The sequence below is a fragment of the Cetorhinus maximus genome, chromosome 14, assembly GCF_964194155.1.
Source record: "Cetorhinus maximus chromosome 14, sCetMax3.hap1.1, whole genome shotgun sequence".
Classification (NCBI taxonomy): domain Eukaryota; kingdom Metazoa; phylum Chordata; class Chondrichthyes; order Lamniformes; family Cetorhinidae; genus Cetorhinus; species Cetorhinus maximus.
This window is the reverse complement of record NC_135892.1, coordinates 103,584,565-103,611,732: the sequence shown is the minus strand read 5'-3', so window position 1 is coordinate 103,611,732 and position 27,168 is coordinate 103,584,565. Positions and strand designations below refer to the sequence as shown.

At 43.7% G+C, this 27,168-nt stretch overlaps 1 protein-coding gene across 1 annotated transcript in view; it reads right to left on the bottom strand.

The window, feature by feature from the left end:
- Positions 1-2,599: 2,599 nt before the first annotated feature.
- Positions 2,600-27,168, bottom strand: part of kif28 (kinesin family member 28) — a 66,799-nt gene continuing 42,230 nt past the window's right edge. Inside the window, exons 17-23 of the mRNA XM_078557618.1 lie at positions 25,012-25,286; positions 23,907-24,041; positions 17,030-17,196; positions 15,562-15,662; positions 12,081-12,225; positions 5,428-5,591; positions 2,600-2,784 (exon numbers count right to left, since the gene is read on the bottom strand). Coding sequence (XP_078413744.1) covers positions 2,617-2,784; positions 5,428-5,591; positions 12,081-12,225; positions 15,562-15,662; positions 17,030-17,196; positions 23,907-24,041; positions 25,012-25,286 — 1,155 coding nt within the window. The 3' untranslated portion in view covers positions 2,600-2,616. The remainder of the gene's footprint in view (positions 2,785-5,427; positions 5,592-12,080; positions 12,226-15,561; positions 15,663-17,029; positions 17,197-23,906; positions 24,042-25,011; positions 25,287-27,168) is intronic.

Here is a 27,168-nt window from a genome sequence, read left to right as displayed (position 1 = left end):
TTCCTTGTTCTCCATTATAAATTGTCCTGTTTTGGACTGTAAGGGACCTACATTTGTCTTCACTAATCGTTTTCTTTTTACACATTACAGGGGCTTTTATAGTTCGCTTTTAGGTTCCTTGCAAGTTTATTCTCATACTCTATTTTCCCCTCTTAATCAATCGCTTGGTCCTCCTTTGCTGAATTCAAAACCGCTCCCAATCCTCAGGCTTGTTACCTTTTCTAGCAACTGATATGACTCTTCTTTGGATCTAATGCTATAGAAAAGGTTAAACGATTTTAGTTAGAAGTGTCTTTTAGTAAAAATAACATATAAGCAGAACGGGAGAGTAGCAGATGTGTTTTAGACAACAATTAAGAAATGAGACAGGCAAGCTAGTAAAACAAAGAGCAAGGCCAGTGGGTGTTGGAGACCAAGGAGGCCCAGGGTCCAGCACAATCAGCAAGGTATGATGGTCTTGCATGGATGAGAACAACGCTTGATGTATGTGCAGAAGGGAAACAAGTAACTGAGACCGGAGAAGCATGAAGAAGTAAACTGAGAAGATTAGAATATGTGTATGTGACTCAAGGAGGGAACACTTGTAACTTTTTACCTGTCTTGGACTGCCCTGCGTACGCTTGAATAATTAATAAACAATCATAGCCTGTACCTGAGTCTCTTGGTGGTTTATCATGGTGAACTCCAATGCTATTCTTAATTTCTTTTGTTAGGTCTTATTCCCTATTGCTGTTCCTAACCAAGGCACTGTTTTTGTACTGAGTATTTTGTGTCACAATTAAATTGTAAAATTTTCAGTAGGTGGAAGTTAGAAACCTTTGATAAATGGTTATTAAATCACAACAAGCAATAGCTAAATGCCACCTCTAGAAATGATCAGCGAGCACTGATCATTATGTTGATTGTAAAACCCTTAAACTCTTTCACTCCAAACTTTTATTTAAAAATTTTAATAAGACAAAAATGTATGCCAAGTATCTTAACCAGAAAAACAGTTCAAGCTGAGCAACAGTACTGCTTACTGTAACCTGCTCCTGCTCTTTACAGTCTTCTCTCTGGTACAGCCTATTCTCAGTAAGTGAGTTGTTTAGTTTATTCATTTAGCAGGAATCCCTTACTGAAACAGGATATAATTGAATAGGTGTAAAATAGCCTCCTGTCTACAGCTGATAGGGTCTACAATATTGGCATTCAGTTAAAGAAGTCAGATTATTCTAGTTCAGCTGCTGAATGTCCTGCTATTTCTCCCACTCAGGCCATTTGTGCATCTCTGGCTTCCTTCGGTCCACCAGTGACGGCAGTGCCCACCACCTATTTCCAACTTAGTTTTTATTTCTAGTATCTGGTAGTAAGGGTACCAAGCTGTTGCTCAGAGGGTAATCTAGGGTCTTGGAGCACAGTTGTGATCTTCAGTGGAGTTGTATTCAACTTTGCCCATTCCTTAATACCCTCCAATACTTCGTTTGGGCAAGTGATCCAAATGAGGAATTCCTGAGGTAAAGCAGAGGCTAATTGCTGAGGGATTCTCAGTAGCAGAAGCTGCTTGTAACTTCCCATCCAGAGGGACCAGGTTATCAAAATCAGAACAAACCAGAGGACTAACTTTTTCTTAACATGTTGTTAGTTGCCCAGTGATGATTTATTACTATTTTACGAGTTCTGTTAAATCTCATCTCCTGTGCCATTGCTCAGGTGAAGCATGGTTGAGATTTTTAATTGTGAACCTGGCCAGCCCCTTTAAGATTGCTGCTCAGATACGGCCTGTGGGGAAGTTGTCTTGTCAGGCCTTGAGATCAATCAGAAGCTATATATTGTTGAAAGATTCTTTGCATTGACAGCCTCTTGTTTGTACTGCGTTGAGTTTTACTTCACTTTAGTGAACTGGACACAGAGAAAGCAAAGGCAAATTTAGAGAGGGAAGGAAGACTTCAGAAAATGAAATGCTACTTAAACAAATATGGGTGCATCACCTGACAACTAACCTTTACCTTCAAACATTTGTGATTACATTAACCTTTGAACAACGAGGGTGATGTTATCAGCCTGTACTGCAGTGGAGTAAGGCTCCATTGTCAGGCACTTAAAATGATCTCCTTTACAACAACAGCAAAAAAAAAACAACCTGCATTTATATAGCATCCTTAACGAAGCAAAACATCCTAAGGTGCTTCACAGGGCATCATCAGACAAAAACTGGCACCGAGCCAAGGAAGGAGACATTAGAACAAGTCACCAAAAGCTTGCTCAAGGTTTTAAGGAGAGTCTTAAAGGCTGAGAGAGGCTTAGGGAGGGAATTACAGAACTTAGGGCCCAGACGGTGGTGGGCACTGCAGTCACTGGTGGACCGAAGGAAGCCAGAGATGCACAAATGGCCAGAGTGGGAGAAACGCAGAGATCTCAGAGGGTTGTAGGAGGTTACAGAGATGGGGAGGGTGAGATGCCCCCTTTGAGATAAAAAAAAAGAGTAAGTGGTTATGCCACTGTTATCATTGAACAGAGAGCTGGACTTTTCCAACCATGTAAAAGAAAAACAACTTTGTTTTGGAAAGAGGGATCAGTATCTGCCTTCTTCATTTCCCCTAGCGAGGGTTCACTGTGCAGAGCATAGAGCTGGCTTCACTTTGTCACAGAGCTCCACAGGGTGTGCTCCTTCTTTTTCTTAATAATGTGGCTGACGTCATTCTTCAGAGTGTTCATGCACAATTCAAAGGACTCGCCCAAGTCCTTTATTACCCGAGTTTGCTTGTCTAGATACATTCGCAGTCTGTCGACATCATCTTCATCCTGAAACACACAGGTTAACACGTATGAACTCAAATTGTCGCAGATATGGAAAAGTACGTGTACAGGGTGAATTTTACAGGCTACCCACAGGCGGAAAAACAGGCGGGTGCACCTGCAAATTAGGGTGCTGTGCTATGGGTGGTGTACCCACCACTGATCCAGCCGCCCCCACTGATCCACGATTTTATGGGCAGTTGGAGAGGCAACGAGTGGGCTGCCTGCCCATTGGCCCAAATGAGCCGTTAAAGTGGCAAATTAATGCCCAATTAAGGGCCCCATGCCGCCGCTGTTCCGGCACAACAAGCGGTGAGACAGGTCTGTGCCCAGCATATAGCCTGGCAGGTTTAACCCTGCGGGCTGCTGGTCAGTGAAACAGGGGTGCCTACTTCCTGATAAAGGCAAAATACTGCAGATGCTGGAAATCTGAAACAAAAACAAAAAATGCTGGAAAAACGCAGCAGGTCCGACAGCATCTGTGGAGAGAAAGTCGGAGTTAACGTTTCCAGTCCATATGACTCTCCTTTAGAGCTAAAGAGAAGTAAAAATGTGGTGAAATTTATACTCTTTAAAGGGGGGTGGAGCAAGTGAAGCTGGATAGAAGGCCAGCAATAGGTGGAGGCAAAGGAGAGATTACCAAAGATGTCATAAACAAAAGGTCAAAGAGGTGTTAATGGTGGTGGTACTGGCTAAAGGAGGTGCTAATGGTGACATAAAGGATAGAAAGCAGAATGTGATAATAGCCAGACAAGGGTAAGCACTCTGGAAAGAACAACATGAGCAAGTGACAGATGGCCCTAGTGGGGGTGTGGTGGGGGTAGGGGAATGTGGTGGGAAAAAAGATCGAAAATAGACTAAAAAGTGGGGATAAAACAATGAATGGAAATGAAAATAAATTTTAAAAATTAATAAAAATAAGTGGAAAAAAATAAAAATGAATATTGAAAAGAGGGAACAAAAAAGGAGTGTGGTTGGAGGAGAGAGTTCATTGTCTGAAGTTGTTGAACTCAATGTTAAGTCCGTCAGACTGTAAAGTGCCTAAATGGAAGATGAGGTGCTGTTCCTCCAGTTTGCGTGGGGCTTCACTGGAACAATGCAGCAGGCCAAGGACGGACATGTGGGCATGAGAGCAGGGTGGAGTGTTGAAATGGCAAGCGACAGGGAGGTCTGGGTAATGCTTGCGGACAGACCGAAGGTGTTCTGCAAAGCAGTCACCTAGTCTGCGTTTGGTCTCTCCAATGTAGAGGAGACTGCATTGGGAGCAGCGAATGCTGAGGAATTGAAGGAGGTGCAGGTGAAGCCCACATGTCCGTCCTTGGCCTGCTGCATTGTTCCAGTGAAGCCCAACGCAAACTGGAGGAACAGCACCTCATCTTCCGACTAGGCACTTTACCGCCTTCCGGACTTAACACTGAGTTCAACAACTTCAGACCATGAACTCTCTCCTCCATCTTCACACTTTTGTTATCCCCTCTATTCAATATTCATTTTTATTTTTGAATTTTTATTTTTTTCCACTTATTTTTATTGTTTTGAAAAATTTATTTTCATTTCTATTCATTGTTTTATCCCCACTTTTTAGCCTATTTTCGATCTTTTTTCCCGCCACTAGGGCTGCCTGACACTTGTTCATGTTGTTCTTTCCAGAGTGCTTACCCTTGTCCTGCTATTATCACATTCTGCTTTCTACCCTTTCCGTCACCATCAGCACCAGCTTTAGCCAGTACCACCACCATCAACACCCCTTTGACCTTTTGTTTATGACATCTTTGGCAATCTCTCCTTTGCCTCCACCTATTGCTGGCCTTCTATCCAGCTCCACCTGCTCCACGCCCCTTAAGCAGTGTAAATTTCACCACATTTTTACTTCTCTTTAGCTCTGAAGGAGAGTCATAAGGACCCAAAACGTTAACTCTTTCTCTCCACAGATGCTGTCAGACCTGCTGGGTTTTTCCAGCATTTTTTGTTTTTGTGTCTCCTTCCTGGGTCCCCTGTGTCAATCGGAGGCCCCCCCTACACAGTTTTGCCTCCCCACTGCCCTGTCCCACATGCCCCCCCCCACCCCACTCACTGGGACCTGTTAGCCTGACCCCGGCGAGATCTTGGACTTAGCTGAATGTCTGGGTCCTTCTCTGACTGCCACTGCCTTAGCCTACCTGCAGCATCAGCAGTGACCACTGCACTTACTTGGCGCTGCTGGTGTGCAGAGCTGCCAGCCTCCGATTGGCTAGCAGCTGTACGGGGAGCCACACCCTCCTGGAGGTGGACAGAAAGCCCCGCCTCATACTCGTTAAAGGGCCATCGCCTGAAAAATTAAAGCCGAGCAAGCCAGCCAAGCCAAGGCAGGCTCGCCCCCGAAATTTATGCTAGGGTGTGGCGAGCCCACCATCCAGCCCATAATGTGTGACTTGATGGAAATACTGGCCACATTGTGTGACGTAGGCTTACCACCTCCCACCACAGCACAGCTAAGATCGGGAACCTGCAGTGGTGGGAAATGCACTCACAAACACTTACATTGTCACGGAGCAGATGGGCAATGGTGAATCAATATGTCCTGCAAGGCCCATATCCCATTTAGACTTGGCTTCAATTGTGGAATGTACAACCAAGCAGGTTTGAGAATTGAACTTGCACCAAACGTACCGGTGGTCGATGCCGCCTCAATCCCAGCAGTTGGCTTCGAACCCTGTTCATGCTTTGGTAAAATGCTTTAAGAGCCTTGGCAAATTCAACTTCATAACTGGCCTTGGGTGTACCCTTAGTGCCAAAGGCTTGTATGTTCATATGCTGGAGAGACTTCCTTGGGGCTAGAGTAAAGCAAAGTGACACCAAGAAGTCAGACACAAATTCATGTCACTACCACAAAAGCGAAATACTGCAGTGATGCTTCATCTAGGCACGACTTCTATTTCTTTACCTGTCCCATTACCACTCCCTTTGGCTTTTGTACCATGAAAACTTCTGTCATTTAATCCCTCCTTCCCTCCACCCTGTTACCGACCTTCCCTTGTGGTCTCCCATTCTCCCGACCGCTTTCACTTGTTCACAACCTATTACATTTCCCTTTCCTCGGTTCTGATGAAGGGTATTCAGTCCGAGAAACTCTATTCCTCTCCGCAGATGCTGTCTGACCTGCTGAGTATTTCCAGCATATTTTTATATCAGGTCATTACTGCCACATTTGTGTTCAAAAAAAGGAATGGCCGAGGGGTCAAAATCAAGTAGTGGGTAGTGACTAACTGCTAGGTTAGCACTCTGCCCCATTTTTGGGTGAACCTGCACTGTCTGAGGCTCCTACTGGAAACAGGTGGAGGCTTCATACATATATACAAATAGGTGTCAAGGGCCCAGAAGTAATTTTCCTATTTGCCCACCTGACTGCCACCAATTCCTGCCACTCACTGCCTGTCAGCCATACAGTTTGAGAGGCAACCATTTTCAGCGTTAGTTCAAAGGAGCCTCAATTGCTACCTTAAAATTAGAGCTCGGATGTTCAAGGATGAGGTCATGAGGGGGGTGATACCAGCAAGCACTTCTTCACACAAAGGGTGGTAGGAATCTGGAACTCTCTTCCAAAGAGCAGAGGGTCAATTAAAAATTTCAAAACTGAGATTGACAGATGTGTGTTAAGCAAGGGTATTAAAGGACGTGGAGCTAAGGCAGGCAGATGAGGTTAAGATAAAGGTCATACATGATCGAATTGGATGGCGGAACAGGGTCAAGAGGCTAAATGGCCTCCTCCTGTTTCTATGAAGCTGAATGGGGAGTTTTGTTGGTGGTCACTAAAAGCCACCTGAAATGTTACACACTTGCTCCTGTAGGATCCAAACCCCATCTAACCTTCTGCTCCACATTTTTGATTCAATGCTAAACATTTCACAAGAGGGCGTCCCAGCCATTCTCCTGCCTTTTGGTGAGTGTGAGGTGCACTGGCAGCTTGCTTTATAATGGGATTCCACCATGAAAATCAATGGGGACCCAGGTTGAATTTTCTGTTCATCCCCCTTGCAAGACCCGTGCTCTATTAACGCAGACTCTTCAAAGTTGCATCCCCCCCAACCCTAACTTTATCATGTTTATAGTTCAATTCATTAATAGGCTAAATAGAAATATCTGTTCTTTTCATTCTCCGTACATGTTTTTCCAGATTCTACCCTGAAGCTGAGAGGGTGGGTAAACAAATGGTTAGGCTTCATGATTCCGGCAACTTTGTCTGTGGCTACTAGCCATGACAAAGTTACTTCTTGTGAAGCAACTGAGGTGAAAAGCCGCACTCTTTGATACCATAATTTCTGTGGAAGGATGAGCTTCTTGAGAAAAGCGTCTACTTGCATCTGTGCTTATATTGGCGGAGAAGGTATGGAATGAGGCAATGTAGATTAGTGAGCAGTGATTACCTATTACATTGGTATTTTATGAACCTCTGGGATTGTTGGATGGAAAAGTACAGAAGTTCCATTGTTTAAAGGTTCTGGAAATTAATCTATTGTATTTCTTTTCTCTCTGTCTTATAGAAAATGCTAGACCTTTTGTTGTTTGGCAGAACTGTGGACCTGAAACCTCTATTGTACAGAATGTTAGACCACATCTGGGGTATCACTTTCAGGTTGGGCAATGACCCTCTGGAAGGATATATTTGTAGTATAAGGGTGTGGTATATACAGGGCTAATTTGGGACTGAGTACAGTACCGCCCACACAATGATGTAAAAAGGCACATGACCCAGATCTAGGGTCAGTGTGGTATTGGCCAGAGACATGTTAAGACCTAGAGATGGAGACAGCTCTTTGCTTGTAGCCTTTACTGCATATATGTACATAGTTACAAAGTAGTTAATAAAGACTTGCTGTAAACATACAGAAGATCACAAAGACTTCCTTAACAGACACATTCTGTAACCAACACCATTACAACATGGTGTCAGCTCAGGATCAAAATTCCTCAACCTCACAAGAACCCTGAAATAAAAACTAAGGAAAAGAAAATCTTCAATGGATTCTGAACTGAAAGAAGCTCCAACTGAAACTACGGACAACGAAGTAATTCAACAGATAAAGCTCCAGACAGAAGAACCTGGAAGCTAAAGGCAGAAGGTTCCATAGAATCTCCCTTGGAAGTGGAGTTTCAGCATGCAGAGTCCATAGCAAGGGTGAACTAAATCCTTTTAACTTCTGGGCTGCAGCCAGTCCTGCGAAACCCTTTTACTAATTCACTAAACAGAAGCACTGTTTGAACGAAACCCATCGCTAATCATGATCTCCGACTCTAAGCCTCAACACGTGGCCTCTGAGTTGAAAGGAAAGAAAATAATTTAATAATTAACTTACTCAACTCTAGGGAACCTCACAACCATCTGAACCCTTAAACAGCAAGCCTGCGGTTAATTTATACTACAAATATATCATTCCTGAGGGTCAGTGCCCAACCTGAATGCAGTAGTCCAGATGTGGTCTAACATTCTGTACAATAGAGGTTTTAGGTCCACAGTTCTGCTGAACAACAAGAGGTCTAGCATTTCAATGCTACATCACTGAATAAATCAAGTTGACAGACAGCCGGCCCACACAGCCATTGTTAAAAGTTCTTCTTCCAGAAGCGGGGTGCTGCCATTTTGCAAAGACCGCCAAAACCAGCAAGTGCGGGAAATCCATTTTCCTGCAGTGATCAATGACACCATCTTGGACGTCTATAAGCTCCACTGGGACTCATTCAAGGCCCAGACCAGTCACAAAATTGGTGTCTTTGGAGGGAAAGATTTTTAAAATACAGCTATCGCTTCAGGTTTAAAGAAAAATCAGCAGAGGAACAAGTAAACACACTTCTTTACTCAACTGGGCCAATTGCAGATGACATCATTGCACGACGGGATATTAATGAGTCATCCGTCAAATTTGAGGAGGTTTTAAAATCCTTTTGCGTTTATTTCAACTTGAGATCCAACAAAATATTAGAAAGAGCTAAATTCAATAAGAGGATCCACCAGCCTGGGGACCTGTCAATTCCTTCATAAATGATCTCATAAACTCAAGATGGCAGAGGGATGTGAATATGGAAATTTAAAATCTGAGCTCACCTGAGACAGAATCGTGGTGAGTGTTGCAGATGATATACTCTCTGCCCTCCCTACAATCTAAAGATCATCTTATCCTAGACAAGGCAATCCAGCTAGTTAGACTGTTGGAGATACGTGAGCAACACAGGACCATCCTACGGGCAGAGAATACAACATGGGGCAAAGCCAACCCTCAGTCCAGCTTATCAGATCACAAAGATGCAGGGACAATCCAAGTCAGGGAAAACAATTCCTGAACCACCCTGTAGAACGGCCTTACCAGTGCTGCGGTGTGAAGCACCCTCACAGGAGGGATCAGCGTCCTGCCAGTACAGCCCAATGCTCCCACTGCAACTGACAGGGACACTTCAGTAAACTGTACAAGTCAAAACCTCAGCATCACACAGATAGCCCAAAGATAATCCATGAGAGTTGAGACCAAAAACCCAGAAGAGACACAGCCATGCTGCTTGGGTGAGGTCAAAGATTGTGGTTCTTCGTTTTGGATGCTGACATCCTGGTAAATAGTCATCTAACAAATTTTACATTAGATTCTGGTGCCAGCGTGACAATCCTGTCAGAGAAGGAACCATGGCTCAAAGACCTCTGGTTTCAAACAACGGACATTCCACTTTACGGGGCAAAGGGAGTCCGACTCCCGGTGGCATCAGCATGATCCTGGAAACACTGAGGTACGACAGCAAACAGATCTTTGAGCTGAAGTCTGTCATCCGTAACCAGCCTTTCTCTCTCCTGAGCAGTGATGCCTGGGTCACCCTGGATCTTCCCCAGATGGGGGAGGAGGACAAGGCTACTACTGTTGTTATCCAATCAGGATAGCACGGTCCTGAGTACTCAAACCCTAAAGAGTATTCAGACTTGGATTTCACCTTCGATCTCTCCTCCCTTAGTGGAGTGGGCATGTCCATTATCGTTCCAGGTCCCGGAAAGTCCCCAGTGTTAAGACTAACCTACTGCCCACGGGACACCTCCAGTGGAAGTGGCACCAGAGAATGATCTGCAGTCTGAGAAGCCTCTACCTCTGACTACAATGAGGGTACAGCTGGTCGACACAGCAACCACTGTGCATACATGGCAACTTCCAGCCAGCGTACCATAACTATAAGGGATGGTGGAACCTGGTACCAGTCTTTCACCACCAACAGCAAAACACAGAGGTCAGCATACCACTAAACCTTCTTCTTGCCACAGGAACGCTCTTCCTCAGGCCTCACAGGGCTTCGAGATGGCCCACATGGAGAAAGAAGAAGAAAAAACAGTGCCAAGGAGACAAATACCATGTTCGTCCACCCCACAAGAAGCGATCGAGAGTCACAGCGTTCAATGCAACAGCCAAACCAACCGGGTATGGGTCAACATTATGCAACGGAAGAAAAGGGTGAAAGCATACTCAAATGTCAGTCCAACCTCCAAGCCAACAGCAAGATCAGAACCAACAGAGCCTACCACTCCTCCGACAGGTCGTCGAACGAGATGTGGAAGGGTTATTAGGCCTCCTACCACCTGGACCTCTAACTTCAAGGACTTGAAAGGGGGAGATGGGGTAGTGAGAATGTTGTAATAATGGTCATACAGTAATAGCAATAATGTTGGAATAGCATTAATGTTGTAACAATAAGGTAAATGCAAAAGACTTACAACAATGTAAGACTTGAAGTAAACTAGTGTAACTCTATATCCATGGGATAAAGACTTGGGGGAGGTGTGATATAATGGTCTGGTATATACAGGGTTAATCTGCGACTGAATACAGTACCAATCACACAGTGATGTAAGAAGGTACATGACCCAGATGTAGGGTCAATGTAGTGCTGGCCAGAGACATGTATATATGTCTCTGGCCACCTATATATGGAGGTGGCTTCTTGCTTGTACCCTTTACTGTATACATGTACATAGTTACAAAGTAATTAATAAAGACTTGACGTTAACATACATAAGACTATGAAGATTTCCTAAAACGACCACTACCATCTAGATGGGCAAGGGTAGCAAACACATGGGAACACCACCACGTGGAAGTTCCCCTCCAAGCCACTCACCATTCTGACTTGGAAATGTATCACTGTTCCTTCACTGTTGCTGGATCAAAATCCTTGAACTCCCTCCCTAACAGCACTGTGGGTGTACCTACACCACATCGACTGCAGCGGTTCAAGAAGGCAGCTCACCACCACCTTCTCAAGGGCAACTAGGGATGGGCAATAAATGCTGGCCCAGCCAGCGAAGCCCACATCCCGTGAATGTATTAAAAAAGACACGTTCTGTAACCACCACCATAACGAAAATAAGATAAAAGAAAAATACTGCAAATGCTGGAAACCTGAAATAAAAACAGAAAATGCTGGAAAAACTCAGCAGGTCTGTGGGGAGAGAAACAGAGTTAATGTTTTGAGCCTGTATCGAGACTGTTTTGAGTTCTTCAGGGCTCTGAAGAAGGGTCATACGGACTCGAAACGTTAACTCTGTTTCTCTCTCCACAGATGCTGTCAGACCGGCTGAGTTTTTCCAGCATTTTCTGTTTTTATACCATTACGATTATATTGGCCTTGGGGCACAGTGCAGATTTCCCAGAATTATACCAGGGCTGAAAGGGTTAAAGGACAAGTTATCTAACCCTGGTTTGTATTCCTTTGAGTTTGGAAGCTGCAGGGGTGATCTAACTCATAATGTTAAGATGACAAAGGAATTCAAATCAGGTACCGCGGATACAAATAAACTATTCTCTCTGGTGGGGGAACGCAGCACGAGAAAGGCATAATCTGAAAATTTGAGTTTCGCCCATTTAAGAGTGAAATCAGGCAGCAGTTTTTTCCACAGAAAGGGTATTGGAAATTTGGAATCCACTGCTCCAAAAGGTTGTGAATACTGGGTCAATTGAAAATTTTAAAACTGAGACCAATATACTTCTGTTAGGTAAGAGTATCAGGGGATATGGAATGGAAGTGGGTGAATGGAGACATTTGCACATTAGCCACTACCTGGTAGAATGGATAAACGGGGCTGAATGGCTTAACGCTGTTTACATATTTTTTGGATTATTGTGTGTGGGAAGGAAGTTGCAAAATTCGATTTTATTCTCCATGGTTTATGTTAACTAGGTTTTGACCTTATGCTTGGTGGTGCTCATTGCGGGAAATGGAATATTAATACAGAGGGAGTGTTGGCTGTTGGCCTGAGATGATTTGCACTGAGCCAAATACATTCTGCAAGTTTTGCATACCATCACTTATCATTTTCTTTAAGGTGTCCTTCATGGTAACATTGTCTTCTCTTAAGGTTCTGTTGACATCTCTCAGAAGTTCAATCTCTTGCTCCAACTTTGATAACTTGATGTAAAGTTCGGAGAGCTGGTCATCCCCTATCTCCTGCAATTGGGCAGAAAATTTGATCTTGAGATATTGTACGGAATGCAGTCAATGTTTATTAGTTTTCCAACCTTTATTAAGTTTCCTGCAGAACTTGCGTACTACAAACGTAATCTGGTCAGCCAGCAATTCCTTCCATAATTTTAACAAAAATGTGCAGCTTGTCGAGAACAAAATACAGAGATTCAAACCATCTTGTTTTTTTGGATGTTTGGCAATAATAGATCGATTTGATCGAATTACAGTGTTGTTGAGTTTTATTTTTACGAAGCAGTAGAAAATAACTTCTAAGCTGTATCATGACGTATGGTCCAGCATTTAGAAGCACCACCAAGGCTAAAATAGCAGCTGCTTTGGCTCCAAGTTGGGACCTTCTACGTACCATTTAGTGCTTCTTATGGGAGTGTGCTCCACACTTCCACCACACTTTCTGTTGTAGTATAAAGGGTTAACAGATGGAATATGTGACATAGATGATGATGTTTCACTGACATCAGTCAGTGTTAGACCCTCGAGAAAGAGAGGTAGAACACCATGGTCAGGAGCGACATGCCTACTCTGTAACCTGCTTAGATCTGGTACTAATAAACAAGCATTAAGCAGATACCAGAGTATGGTGCAACACCTGCCCCTTTACTTCCCCTCTCCTCACCGTCCAAGGGCCCAAACACTCCTTTCAAGTGAAGCAACATTTCGCTTGCACTTCCCTCAATTTAGTCTACTGCATTCGTTGCTCCCAATGCGGTTTCCTCTACATTGGAGAGACCAAACGCAGACTGGGTGACCGTTTTGCAGAACACCTTCGGTCTGTCCGCAAGCATGACCCAGACCTCCCTGTCGCTTGCCATTTCAACACTCCACCCTGCTCTCATGCCCACATGTCCATCCTTGGCCTGCTGCATTGTTTCAGTGAAGCTCAACGCAAACTGGAGGAACAGCACCTCATCTTCCGACTAGGCACTTTACAGCCTTCCGGACTGAATATCGAGTTCAACAATTTTAGATCATGAACTTTCTCCTCCATCCCCACCCCCTTTCCGATCCCCCCCTACCTTTTTTTTCCAATAATTTATATAGATTTTTCTTTTCCCACCTATTTCCATTATTTTAAAATGAATTTCCATCCATTGTTTTATCTCTACCTTTTAGCCTATTTCGATCTCTTCCCTTCACCCCACCCCCTCTAGGGCTATCTGTACCTTGCTTGTCCTGCTTTCTACCCTTAATTAGCACATTCCTTAGATAATATCACCACCTTCAACACCTCTTTGTTCTTTTGTCTATGACATCTTTTGGCTATCTTCACCTATCACTGGCCCTCTATCCAGCTCTACACCCCACCCCCTTAAACCAGCTTATATTTCACCTCTTTTCTATTTTTACTTAGTTCTGTTGAAGAATCAAACGGACTCGAAACATTAACTGTGTTCCTCTCCGCAGATGTTGCCAGACCTGCTGAGTTTTTCCAGGTATTTTTATTTTTGTTTTATGACTACAGCCTGTCCAGTAACCAAGAACCATGCCTAGAGTCCACAGACAAGAAGGACCATCTCAGAACTAGTGCGAAGAGGTATTTCCCTAACTTTGATCTGGTTTTAAGGTAAAGCATCCTTTCCCTAGACTCCCCACCTGCAGAGATAGTTTCCCTCTGTTTACCTTATCAATCCTTTCAACATCTTAAAAACCCTCAAGTATATCACCCTTAATCTTCTATATATTCCACAGAGTACAACCCTAATTTATGTAGGGCCATAACGTCCGAGCTCCAGGGCAGTGTATCTGGGGGGCACCTCAAAGATGCACTGGGGAACCCCCAAACCACCCAACAGCAACCCCCCACCAGGTAAGGACTGCATGGCAGTTGCCCAGGAACTTCAAACTTCTGATGGGCATTTGCCCTGCACTGGGAACCATCTGAAAATGCCATTTAAATCGTAACTTCAGATGGTTCCGACTGGGGTTACACCAGTAGTTACCCAGAAAAGGTTAGAAGAATTAAAACCACTTCTAGTTCTGCGTAACTATTGTACTGACCTCCCCCCAGCCTCCATTAGCCCTGTGAACCCTATGGGACAAACCCCACCCCCCCCCGACCTCCATGGGTCTCCCCACCCCCCGATCTCCATGGGACTCCGTCATTCCCTAAACCTCTTACAGTACTCCCCCCCCACCCCATCCCAGGCCTGACTCTCTCCCTGCCCATGCCCCCCAGGACCCTACTACCACCTCCCCGCACCCAGAGGCTCCTGACCCTCACCGCCACCCCTCGGGCCTGATTCCCAACTCACCTACCAGCACCCCCAGGGCCCGGCTCACAACCCTCCCACCCCACAGGGCCCAATTCCTGACCTCGCCCCCCCCACCGGCCCAGCTCCCAACCAACCGCACCCCCACCCCCACCCCAGTCCCACGCACAAATCCTACCCACTTACCTTATAACTTTACACACTTACCTTCTACCTGGCTTGTCAAAGACATTTAAACTTGGCTGGATCTTTAATCTTACCTGGTTTACGGCAGCTAGTGCTGTAAAAAAGGGGGCATGGTTTACTTGCTGCAGCTCTACAGTTCTCGATGCTCGGCCCTGGGAGAGGGCTGCACTGCACAGATCTTGCCCGGCCTGAGTCAGAAGGCCAGGCAAGATCGGGTTGCCTGGATTTCCAAGTAATTTCGAGCGCAGAGGCAATCTGACTCAATTGCCACTCCATCAGAAGTTATGGACCAAACTTACGCAATCTTTCCTCATAATCTCACCCTTGGAGCCCTGATAACATCCTGGTGAGTCTGTGCTGCTTCCTTCCCAGGTCAATATATACTTTCTAAATGTTCCCTGCAAAGGACTATATACAGTACTCCAGATGTGGTCTCGCCAAGGCCTTGTGTAGCAAAACTTCCTCCCTTTTATACTCCAGCCCTCAATTTATAAAGGCTAACACTTAATTAGCCATTTTGATTATTTAAGCCATCAATGTCTCTTTGTAATTGTACGCTCTGGTCCACATTACCACCAATCCTTGTGCCATTGGCAAATTGCCATAAATGCAAATTTATTTGCTCAGTTTACATGTTACAAATTTACAACAATCCACTCAAAAAGCAAACAGACCATTTCCACACAGATGATGGCAATTCCTGCTGCTTTAACCTCTCTCTTGCTAATGCAGCCCCCCTCAAGGAGGCAGTAGGGACAACGCCATTTATGAGGCTGAAGTGAACTCATTCTCAACCTTCTGTTTATGTGTTATGTGGGTCAGCTTCAGTGACTGTGTAGCTATGCTGAAGCACCAAAAGGAAATCTACTGGGATATACTTTAGGAAAAAGTGAAGTGTACTTACCACACTACTGGGCAGTCGTGGTGTCACATCGTCAATAATGATGCTGCCTTCATCAGTGAGTTCAACCTCACCCAAAGAGGAACTGATTCCAATACAACCTTCTTCAAAACATGAAAAAGCAGCAAAATAGAACTCAGTTACAATCCTGATACTCACTCTCGTTGGAGTTGACCAACATGTTGACCCCACAGGACAGTAATTGACATACAGTGATAGAAAAACAAACTGCTATTTACTGCCAAAGACTTTCCGTGAATTAAGTCAATAGGCCCAGCAAGGACAATGTTGTTACTGGTGTCGTTCAACTGTGTAGTTTGGAATTACACTGTAAAAACCCGCACCAGTTAAGACCTATAGATTCTCTCTTCCAAAGTGCCCCTGGGTTATCTAGCAGGCTTGGTGGGCATTTTTAAATCTTTAAATTTTATTTTAAATTTTACATTTACACCTTTAGATCTTTACTTAGCCTTATATTTATTTGCAGAGTGAAACATTATGAGCATATGCCTTCTAACTCAACCATCCATAGTTTCAGCAAGTGTCTCCTTTTTATCTGCTCAAATAAAATCCCAAGAAATACCCTTCACCTGCAGATAATTAAATACAATTAATATACAATTAACAAGCAGCGTTACTAGAATGTGACTACGGTGATGCTAAATGCAAGTAAGTGGGATGCCTGCTTCATAAAGGCTACCTTTCCTTGCGAACTGATTCCCCACAACAATGTCCTGTGGACTCACCCTTCAATCCTACGTTAGCTCAAAGAATTTTTGTTCCATTCATTAGTCTTGATCTAAACCAAGAACCTTGAGCGGATGGAATTTTCCAGCTTTAAATTGCTCTTTCTCAGGATGTCAAACTGTGAAATGAAGCCCATCCTCTCGCAAGCCCCCTATGCCCCCTGTAGTACTAGGGTGTTCAGGGTTGAAAGGGTTAATGTGTGGGTTTGGAAAAACAGTACCGCCCACATGATGATGTAAGACATACATCACCAAGAGTCAAGACGGAGGATGCTCATTGCTTAGACTGAGTAACACCTATAGTCTGGAATTAAAGGTCTGATGATGACCATGAAACCATTGCCGATTGTCAGAAAAACCCATCTGGTTCACTAATGCTCTTTGGGGAAGGAAATCTGCCATTCTTACCCGGTCTGGCCTACATGTGACTTCAGACATACAGCAATGTGGCTAACTCTTAAATGCCCTCTGAACAAGGGCAATTAGGGATGGGTAATAAATGCTGGCCTAGCCAGCGACACCCACATCCCATGCATGAGTATAAACAAAGATCTGTAAATAGTTATGTTCTTCCAATAAACCAGTCATTGTTCAGACAAAGCTATGTGTGAGCAATTGTTCCTTAGCCAGTCATAACCAACATATAACACCCCCAACCCACCCCCCTGCCAAAGTCTTTCCTTTCTCTTATGCTAAATATATGCAGGCTCTTTATATTTTATTACCTTGTAGGCCCCACAGATCCAGGACCAGGGCATGGTTTTGCAGATAATTCAGTAGTTCCTGTGACACACTTTTGACAGTGAACTGCATTACTTGATCTATTCTGGCATTTACAGTGTTCCAGACGGGTTTGGTGTGGAAAGGGTGTGGGTGGTTCAATACATGATACCTGGAGGGATTAGCACACAGTTAGGGAGGGAACTTTATGGAAGAACGGGAAACGTGCTGTGCGGGATGAGTGATTTAAGTGGGATGCGAAATTTCTATTTCCTGATAACGAGTTGCGATGCAGAGGTAACATCAGTGGCATGTTTGTGGCATATAGGGCCTCACACTGGCCTGTGGCGGGTTTCCACTTTAATACATTTTAGTCTGATACACCACAAACACGCCACTGACTCTGTATCGCAACCTGCTATCAGGAAATGGAAATTTTGCATCCTGCCTAATTCAGTCAACCCCATACGATACATGAATACTCATTAGCATAGAACCTTTCTTAAATAAATTCCTACTTTCGAGGTGAAGTCAGCAGCGCGTGAGAATCTTGTCGCAACCAGTTCACGTTTGTTTAAAGATGGTGTGCACCAGTCGGCTTTGTGTAGTTCTGTCTGAAATCAAAGGTTTTCCTCGTTGAACTCCAAGGCCCAAGGGAGGTGAGCAGGAGAATGGCCGCTTGCATGGGGGCTCAAAACTGGCAAGGATGAGTCAGGGGTGAGGGGGTGGGGTGGAGTGGGGATGGGAGCACGGAGGAGTGGAAGAGGGATACAAGGGAGAACAGAGGGTGGGGTCAGGGGCATGGATGAATAGAAGAGGGATCCAAGGGAGGACAGAAGGTGGGATCAGGAGTATGGGGTACTGAAGTGGGAAGGGCTTGGTGTCCTGGGTGTGGTGCGTGGATACTTAGTCAAGGTAAGAAAATGGGGGGCGGTGTCAGTACTGTCTACATGTGGGTCCATCTCAGGTTGTTGTCTGGCAGAGTCCTTACAGGGCTTTGAGTTCACCTACAACATTATAATTATTCCTTCTGAGAGTGATCTCGGACAATGTCCTTTACAATGCATAGACTGGAGGGCCAGCTGAGCCTGCAAGTGCAGCCATGTCCCACAGAGTGGCGAGTTCAACACTGGACACTAAGTTGAACATTCAATAAAGAATGAACAAAAAACACAACATTGTTTCTTCCACAATAAAGGAAATGTCCATAACTCCCCTGTAGCCATCAATGCGTGTCAGCCATGAGGTGTGCCAGTATGTTTAGCTCTCTGGATAAGTTAGGCTCAACAAATAACAGGAAAGTTTTGACCGTAATGCAGAGCCTCCCCGTGTGACCAGGAGGCCCTTTTATAGCCCACCCGCAGCTGCTGCATTGTCAGCTGACAGTGGGTTTCACCACTGGAAAGCTTCCGTCTCTGCGGAATTGCACGTCTCCCATGTACGCTGCCGGCACTTTAAATTTTAATTGTAGTCGCATCAGAAACAGGGAAAGGGAAGAGAGTAGAAGTGGCATCCACTTCCAGGCCTGCCATCAGTAATGGTGTGACGCTGACAAAATTCCACCCTCAATCCTTTTTTCATTCCCCTGGGTTGCACGATCTTCAGGTCTATTTTTCATGGGCACCAGTACGTAAACTGTGGAAAATATTGTCACCAACGGAACATTTCAAGAATTGTACATGAGACTTAAGGGGGGATTCTCTAGCCCCACCTGCCGCCGGGATTGTCCAGTCCCACCAAAAGTCAATGGACTTTTGGCTGGGTGGCCGCATCCCCCACAGTGGGTCCTGCCACAAAAGGGCCAGAAAATCCCGGCCTTTCTTTGTTTGTAGTTCCGACTGCATCCTGTGAAGACAAGGGCCCCTCTCAGCTAAAATCTTTGGTAACCATGTTACACTGGAAGAGGTGCAGAATTGTAGTTAAACTCCAGGATCTTATTACAACCTGTCTGCTGTTATCCCAGAGACCTGCCTTCATAACACTTCCATCCACTTGATACTACATAGTACATTGAATTTACAGCATGGAAACAGACTGTTTAGCCCATCATGTGTATGCTGGTGTTTATGCTCCCTATGAGCCTTCCATGGAACTGTACTCCATCTACACTCCACACCTTTGGGAGAAAATGGGAAAAATTGTAATCAGTGTTGGAAATGCAGCGGACATAAGCTTAAAGTCATTGGGCCAATTCACTGTAAGTGAATGGGATTTGACTGATTTAAAATCTCACTTCCTGTCGCTATGATCCCCATAGAGACCAATAGCTTTCAAAAAGATATATGGGGCTGAATTTTACAGGCGACTCGCAGGCAGGTGGGCCCATAAATTAGGGCACAGTGCCACAATTTTACGAGCAGGGGTGGGGGCAGGCGGTGGGTGGACCCAATTGAGGCCCTTAAGTGGGCAATTAATATCCAATTAAGGGCCACAACCCACCACCACTCCGATTTAATTGGCAGTGGAAGAGGCCTGCGCCCAACGTATAGAAACATAGGAACATAGAAAATAGGAGCAGGAGTAGGCTATTTGGCCCATCGACCTGCTCTGTGCCATTCAATAGGATCATGGCTGATCCTCTATCTCAACGCCATACTCCCTCTCTCTCCCCATACCCTTTGACACATTTAGTGTCTAGAAATCTATCTATTTCCTTCTTAAATATATTCAGTGACTTGGCCTCTACAGAATTCCACCAGTTCACCGCCCACTGAGTGAAGAGGTTTCTCCTCATCTCAGTCCTAAACGGCCTACCCCGTGTCCTGAGACTGTGGCCCCTTGTTCTAGACCCCCCAGCCGGGGGAAACATCATCTCCGCATTCAGTCTGTCCATCCCCGTCAAAATTTTACATGTTTCAATGAGATCCTTTCTTATTTTTCTAAACTCCAGTGAATACAGGCCTAGTCGACCCAACTTCTCCTCAGATGACAATCCTGCCATCCCAGGAGTCAGTCTGGTGAACCTTCGCTGTGCTCCCTCTATGGCAAGTATATCCTTTCTTAAGTAAGGAGACCAAAACTGCACACAATACTCCAGGTGTGGTCTCACCAAGGCCCTGTACAGCTGCAGTAAGGCATCCTTGCTCCTGTACTCAAATCCTCTCGCAATGAAGGCCAACATACCATTTGCCTTCCCTACTGCTTGCTGCACCTGCATGCTTGCTTTCAGTGATTGATGTACAAGGACACCCAGGTCCCTTTGTACATCAACATTTCCCAATCTATCACCATTTAAATAATACTCTGCCATTCTGTATTTCCTACCGAAGTGGATAACTTCGCACTTATCCACGTTATACTGCATCTGCCATGTATTTGCCCATTCACCCAACCTGTCTAAATCGCCTTGATGCCTCTTTACATCCTCCTCACCACTCACTTTCCCACCTTGTTTTGTGTCGTCAGCAAACTTGGAAATATTACATTTAGTTTCCTCATCCAAATCGTTGATATATATTGTGAATAGCTGGGGCCCAAGCACTGATCCCTGCGATGCCCCACTCCGAAAAAGACCCATTTATTCCTACTCTCTGTTTCCTGTCTGCTAATCAATTCTCAATCCAATCCAATATATATCCCATGTGCTTTAACTTTACTCTTATGTGGGACTTAATCAAAAGCTTTCTGAAAAACCAAATACATCACATCCACTGGTTGTCCCTTATCTATCCTTCTAGTTATGTCCTCAAAAAACTCCAGTTAGTTTGTTAAACATGATTTCCCTTTTATAAATCCATGTGGACTTTGCCTAATCCTGTTGATATTTTCTAAGTGTCCTGTTATCACATCCTTCATAATAGACTCTAGCATTTTCCGTACTACTGATGTTAGGCCAATTAGTCTGTAATTTGCTATTTTCCCCCTCTCTTCTTTTTTAAATAGTGGGGGTAACATTTGCCACCCTCCAATCTGCTGGGACTGTCCCAGAATCTACAAAATTTTGGAAGATGACAACCAACACATCCACTATTTCCATGGCCACCTCCTTTAGTATCCAAGGATGAAGGTTATTGGGCCCTGGGGATTTATTAGCTTTCAGTCCCATTAATTTCTCTAGCAATATTGTTTTAGTAATGCTAATTTCCTTCAATTCTTCCTTCTCACTAAAGCCTTTGTTCCACAGTATTTCTGGGAAGTTATTTGTGTCTTTTTCCGTGAAGACAGAACTAAAGTAGTTGTTTAATTGCTCTACCATTTACTTGTTCTCCATTATAAATTCTCCCTTTGTGGACTGTAAGGGGCCCACATTTGTCTTCACTAATTGTTTTCTTTTTACATACTGATAGAAGCTTCTACGGTCTGCTTTTATGCTCCTTGCAAGTTTACTCTCATACTCTATTTTTCCCCCCTTGATCAATCTCTTTGTCCTCCTTTGCTGAATTCTAAACTGCTCTCAATCCTTGGGCTTGCTACTTGTAGTCTGACAGATTTAAGCCTGTGGTGGGCCGATCAGTGAATGTTCGCAGTGGTTGGAGGGAGGGGTGGGGGAGGGGGGTAGTGGGTGTGCCTCCTTCCCGAGTGCCCTGTGCCAATTGGAGGCCACTCCCCCAAAATTTTGCCTCCCCAAGTCCACCCTCCCTCCCACCCCCCACTCTGTCCAACATGCAACCTCCAGCCTCCTTGCTAGTGCCTGCCAACCTGACAAAAAGGGGGAAATGGGCATTTCAGATATCAAAATAGGCAAAAGCAGAAGTACTAAGTGTTCCATTTTCCAATGTATTTATCACAGAAGATTTAAATACACATACTCAGCTTAGATGGTGACCACTTACGAGGCATACTTTTGTGTTTATTTCTTGCAATAATTTTGAAACACTCTCTTTAGTTATAATGAGGTTTAGTATGTCTGGTAAGTGGTCACTGTCTAAACTGGATATGCATGTTAAACCTTCTCTGGTAAATACACTGGAAAATTGATCACTGAGTGCTTCTGCCCTTAGGATCACATATAACTCTATTTTGATATCTGAAACAGCCACAGCTTCCTTTTTGATTTCCTTAATGAATAACTAGAAGCTGTCAGGATTCTCCTTAATTGAATGGGTTTTGAATAGGTTTTGACCTGAGCCCTTGTCCCCATGGTAACCAGGTCACATAAGCTTATCACCAGGCAGAGTACAGGACAAATTCACACCATCCTTCCAATTCCAGGGCATTCTGTTTTACCTTAAATTAAAAGAGACAGTTTAAAACATAACCATTTTATAAAGACCAGTGGTCATAACATTGTCTCTGTTTCAGGAATGAGAGTTCTACATACAGGGTCTTTGGTTTTTAGATGTATTAAAAGAAGTGACATGCACAGATAAGGTGCAATGATGTGGGCATTCATGGCCATCATTCATAAGCTACCTGGCAAATTACATCTAGGGAGATGCTTAAAAGCAACTCCTTATCTAGCAGAGGGACAAAGAACAAGCCATGAAGGAACCTTGAGTATCTGAACTGCTTTGGGCAAGTTCTGTGAGATTCAACAGTTTTCACTAGATGTTAGTCACAAGGTGAAGTCCTCAGTCCAAGATGGAACTCAAACACCATCTTGCTTAATATAAAGAAATAAAGCTTCTCTAACTTAATATAACACAGACGTATTTAAGGAGGGCACTGAGGCAAGCTGCACAACTACACTGGCTCATTGAGAAAGTTCAACTAATGCATCCTGGATCAGTGATTGAACATGGAATATTCCAACCAGAAACCACAAATGCTGGAAGTCTGAAACATAGCCGATCAGTGGCTGAGGAAAAGACAGTTTATTGTTTTAGGTGAGACCCATCATCAGAAAGGGGGATATTGTAGGCCTTAGGGCAGACGCCTCCTCAATGGAAGGAGGGAAAATGGGAGGAAAAGCATCCAGATTGCTTTCCTATCCTACCTCACAGCAACAAATGAACCCCTGTGTCCTGCCTCCATTCTTAGCTGAGAGATGTATAGTTTAGGATTAGAGGCATAAGGATATAACATGTCCCAGGAAGTTATGATCATCTTGTAAAAGCCCCATCCGGAATATTTGATGCAGTTGTAGTCACAATGCCCCACTGTGGACCTCTCCTGCCATTGGAGAAGTGTGATGAAGACAAACTAAACTTAAAACTTGGATTAGACAACTGACTTACAAAGGAGAGCCAATCAAGGCTGGGAATGTTTACACTGGCAAAAGGCAGCTCTGGGGAAAACTACCTTACTTTGCAAGGAGCATAAAAATGAATCCTAATAAACAAAGGTCTTGTGGCACAGTGAGTAGCATCCCTGCCTCTGAGCCAGAAGCTCTAGGTTCAAGTCCCACCCCAGGACTTTATGGCCAAGGAAGGTGTCTTCATAATGTGGCCAAACAGGTTGAGCATCAATCTGTAAATCCTTCCAACACATGCCAATGGCAGGAGATAGGAGTGGGAGAGAATCCTGGTCAGTCATGTGATGGAAAGAAGGTTGTCTGCTCTACTATTGCTATCCATAGCTCCAGACTACAACATGCATGTAAAAGAAATGCATGTTGCCACAGCAACTCAGACTCCCTGAGTGAACTTTAACAATCAGAAACTCTGTCACAAATGGAATTGACTCAAGTCCAGAAGAAGAAAGGGAACTTGCAGTTTGGATTTAATGACTTTACACAAAAATTGGTGAAACTTTGGACCAGAATTCCTTGGAATGCGAATTCAAAAGGGAACTGGGTGGATTATTTGGCAGGAAAAGGTCTGGGGAATTTGGCAGCTACAGGTGTATGCTATGTCCAGACTTTGGGATCAAGTAACAAGATGGTAATGGTGTGTTCCAGTCTTGTCCATTCCTATGGTTGGTTCAGGGAGGTCCTGCAATGTGACTGATACCCATTGGCCAAACAATCATAATATTTAATTCCATAATAAAGGATAATCTCACCGAATCTGAATTCCTCTCTCGATGTTCTGTTTCAGCCACTTGATTCCCAGGCATTGAGTGATCTGAACTTGAAAATCTAGCCTCTGGCCCACTAACTCTGTGGGATCTATAAGGATCTCATCTTCGCCTAGAGGTCTGCAGAAAAGTGCAAACTTAATTAATACCCTGAAAACATATTTAACAAGGGAACAGTCATACTCCAAATACTGGTTATTGAGATGGTTATCTGCACACAGCAAAGTAGATTGGTCAGAACAGAGTTATACCACTGGCTTCACACTGCACTGTAGCCAGATAAAGTGAAGCTCTACACTTAACATTCACATCCTGAAATTCTGATTAAATGTGATTGGGATAATAAAATCATCTTTAAGACTTAAAAGGCTCAAAATCAAATTTTGGGATTTATTAGGAGTTAAGAATTAATTAATTATGCAATTAGTTAAACAATTTTCACTCTGGCCCTGTTGTAGTTATACTGTTGGCAGCACAAAGCTGAACCAGACTGAGACCAACTCCTGAAGGTCTTCTCAAACCATTGGTTTACATTTTAATTCAAGTGTTTGGGTTGTATTATGCATGCATATCATGGTGTTAGAAATCTCAGATCGCTTTGCTTCATTACAAAATGTGTGGTGCAACTGGTCTATGAAGAGAGCTTTGCACTAGCAAGCGTCATTTTATTTTGTCCAGTATGATCTATACCTGCAGGAATTTGTTGTAGCATTGGACGCTTTTCCACCAGGAGTGCCTGGGGCAGAGACCATGCTTTTTGCAAAGGCAAAATGGACAAGTTTATGAAGTAGACAAAATTACGGGGCTATGGGGAGAGAATGGAGCAGGAGGATTCATTTTGAATTGGTACATAGAAGAGCCAGCACAAGTGCAATGGACCAAATAGCCTCCATTTGTGCTGAAACTCTCTGTGAGATATATTTACTGCAATGGAGTGATTTTATTGTTAGCTGTTTTATGAGCTTTTACTTCAGTCTCTTTGGTACAGCCTATCAGACACAAAACAGATGTGCAAAGTATTAAGTATTTTGACTTTAATGATACTTTAGCATGAAGAATATAAGCTAAAAAGGTCCATTCTGGAACTTACTGTCCAGTAGGGGTGCATGGCACCAGGTTCATCTGTAAGATGGCCTCCTCTTCGCCCTGGGAATTGTGAAATTCTACGTGTTCTTCCATTGCAATACAATAGTTCAGAGACTGAAGCCAGACATATGCAGTACCTAAATGGACTGCCTCAATAGGGTCCCAGAATGGATCACTCTCTCTATCCAGAGAAATGTTCTCTCCATCAATAAAACGCTGATATATGTCCTCCATGATGAACTTCCTGTTCACAAACTTAGCCCTTGACCAGACCCACACCTGTTATATTGGAGAATAACTGGGATCAGTCCTTTTAATTCTCTGCCCAAGGATAGGAGAGACTATGTTGTATCCGTATGCTGTAATTTCCAGTGAGCATATTATAGCAACAAGAGTGAAATCTGGGCAACTCTGCATCACCAATTATCGTGTGTATAATGTCATGCTTAGTTGGGAGTGAGAACGTGTGCAAAGGAGTGTTTGTTTACTCCAAGAGATATCTGATGCAGTCTAAAAATCCCTCATCTTGTGATGATGAGGGTAATCTGTTCCTGGGTTTCTGACAATGCTTCTCTCGCTGCATCACCAGGAGATCCATAAGTAACTCAGGGAAGATTTGCACCTTATGTTCACTCCTTATTGATAGCTTCAGTTCAAATTTTCCCTCAGATTTACCCTAAATTATGGCATTTTTGTACCATGTACAAGGAACTGTGCTCACTTAAAACCTCTGCAGCAGCTAGAGGAGAGGAGACCTTAATCATGTTGCCTGAACTGGCAACTCATTTCAGGGGTAATTTTTTTGTCACTGTCTTTTTCGTTGTAACTTCTCTCTTTTTTAAGTTCTTCCATGGGATGTGGGCACTGTTTTAAAATTAGGGTCGCCCTTTTACAACAGAGATGAGGAGAATTTTTTCCTCTCAAAGGGTTGTGTGACTTTGGAATTCTCCACCTCAGCAGGTGGTGGAGGTGGGGTCATTGAATATTTTTAAGGCTGAGGTAGATAGATTCTTTTTAGGCAAGGGAACCAAAGGTTATCGGGGTAGATGGGAATGTGGAAATCGAAACACAAGAATATCTGCCATGATCTTATTGAATAGTGGAGCTGGCTCGAGGGGCTGAATGGTCTACTCCTGTTCCTAGTTCTTATGTTCTCATCACTAGCAAGGCCAGCATTTGTTTCTCATCTCAAAGTGTCTGTTATGAAGCTATTAATGTATATAATATTGTTGGAAATTATTTTTTTTAAAATAGACGTTTAGTCTGTGGGTGTGTCTTAAATGGATTAAAGGCAGCTAGTCTGGGCGCTTTGATGGATACTAGTTTTGAGATGTAAGAGAAGTAGAGATACATTTGCATTTTGTTGAATAGAGCATTCAAGAAGGGGAGTGATATCTGGCACCTAGCTAGCAGAGACCAAGCAATGTTTACATTATTAATAAAATTGATACTATGAAAAGGGTTTTATTGTTAGAAGAGGTAGAGTTCAAAGGGGCTGGTGATAGAATGAGAATTTACATTCAATGAGATGTGCTGGGTATAACTGATAGCAGTTTTGTGTGTGCAGGGCAGAGGCAATGTAAGATCAAAGTCTGTTAACCTACCACGGTGTCTGCAAAAGAACCAAAGTGAAAAGAACCTCATTTTGAATTTGTAAAGTGAAAATGCTTTGCCTGATGTCTGCTTATAGTCTATGGGTGGCTGTTGCCTTAATGGAGATTAATAGTTTGGGAATTATTTAAAACTTATGGTAGCAGTAATTTGTAGCCATGTGTATATATTTAACTCGTGTAAACTAATAAATGTCTCATGTACTTTGATACAAAAACCTCTCGAGAACTGGTGGTCTGATTCCTGAATTCAGAGTTGCATCTCAAACATACCAAATGAAAATATAGGTTATGACAATCGTTTAAAATTTCCCTCTAGGATTTTTAAATAACTCAGCTTTACCAACTGTTGTGTCATAACAGTGCCCTTGAACTGAGTAGCTTGCTAGGCCATGTCAGAAGGCAGTTAAGAGTCAACCACATTGCTGTGAGATTGGAGTCACATGTAGGCCAGACAAGGATGGAAGATTTCCTTCTCTGAGGGCACTAGTGAACTAGATGGGTTTTTACAAAACAATTGATGATAGTTTCATGGTCCCCATTACAGGGAC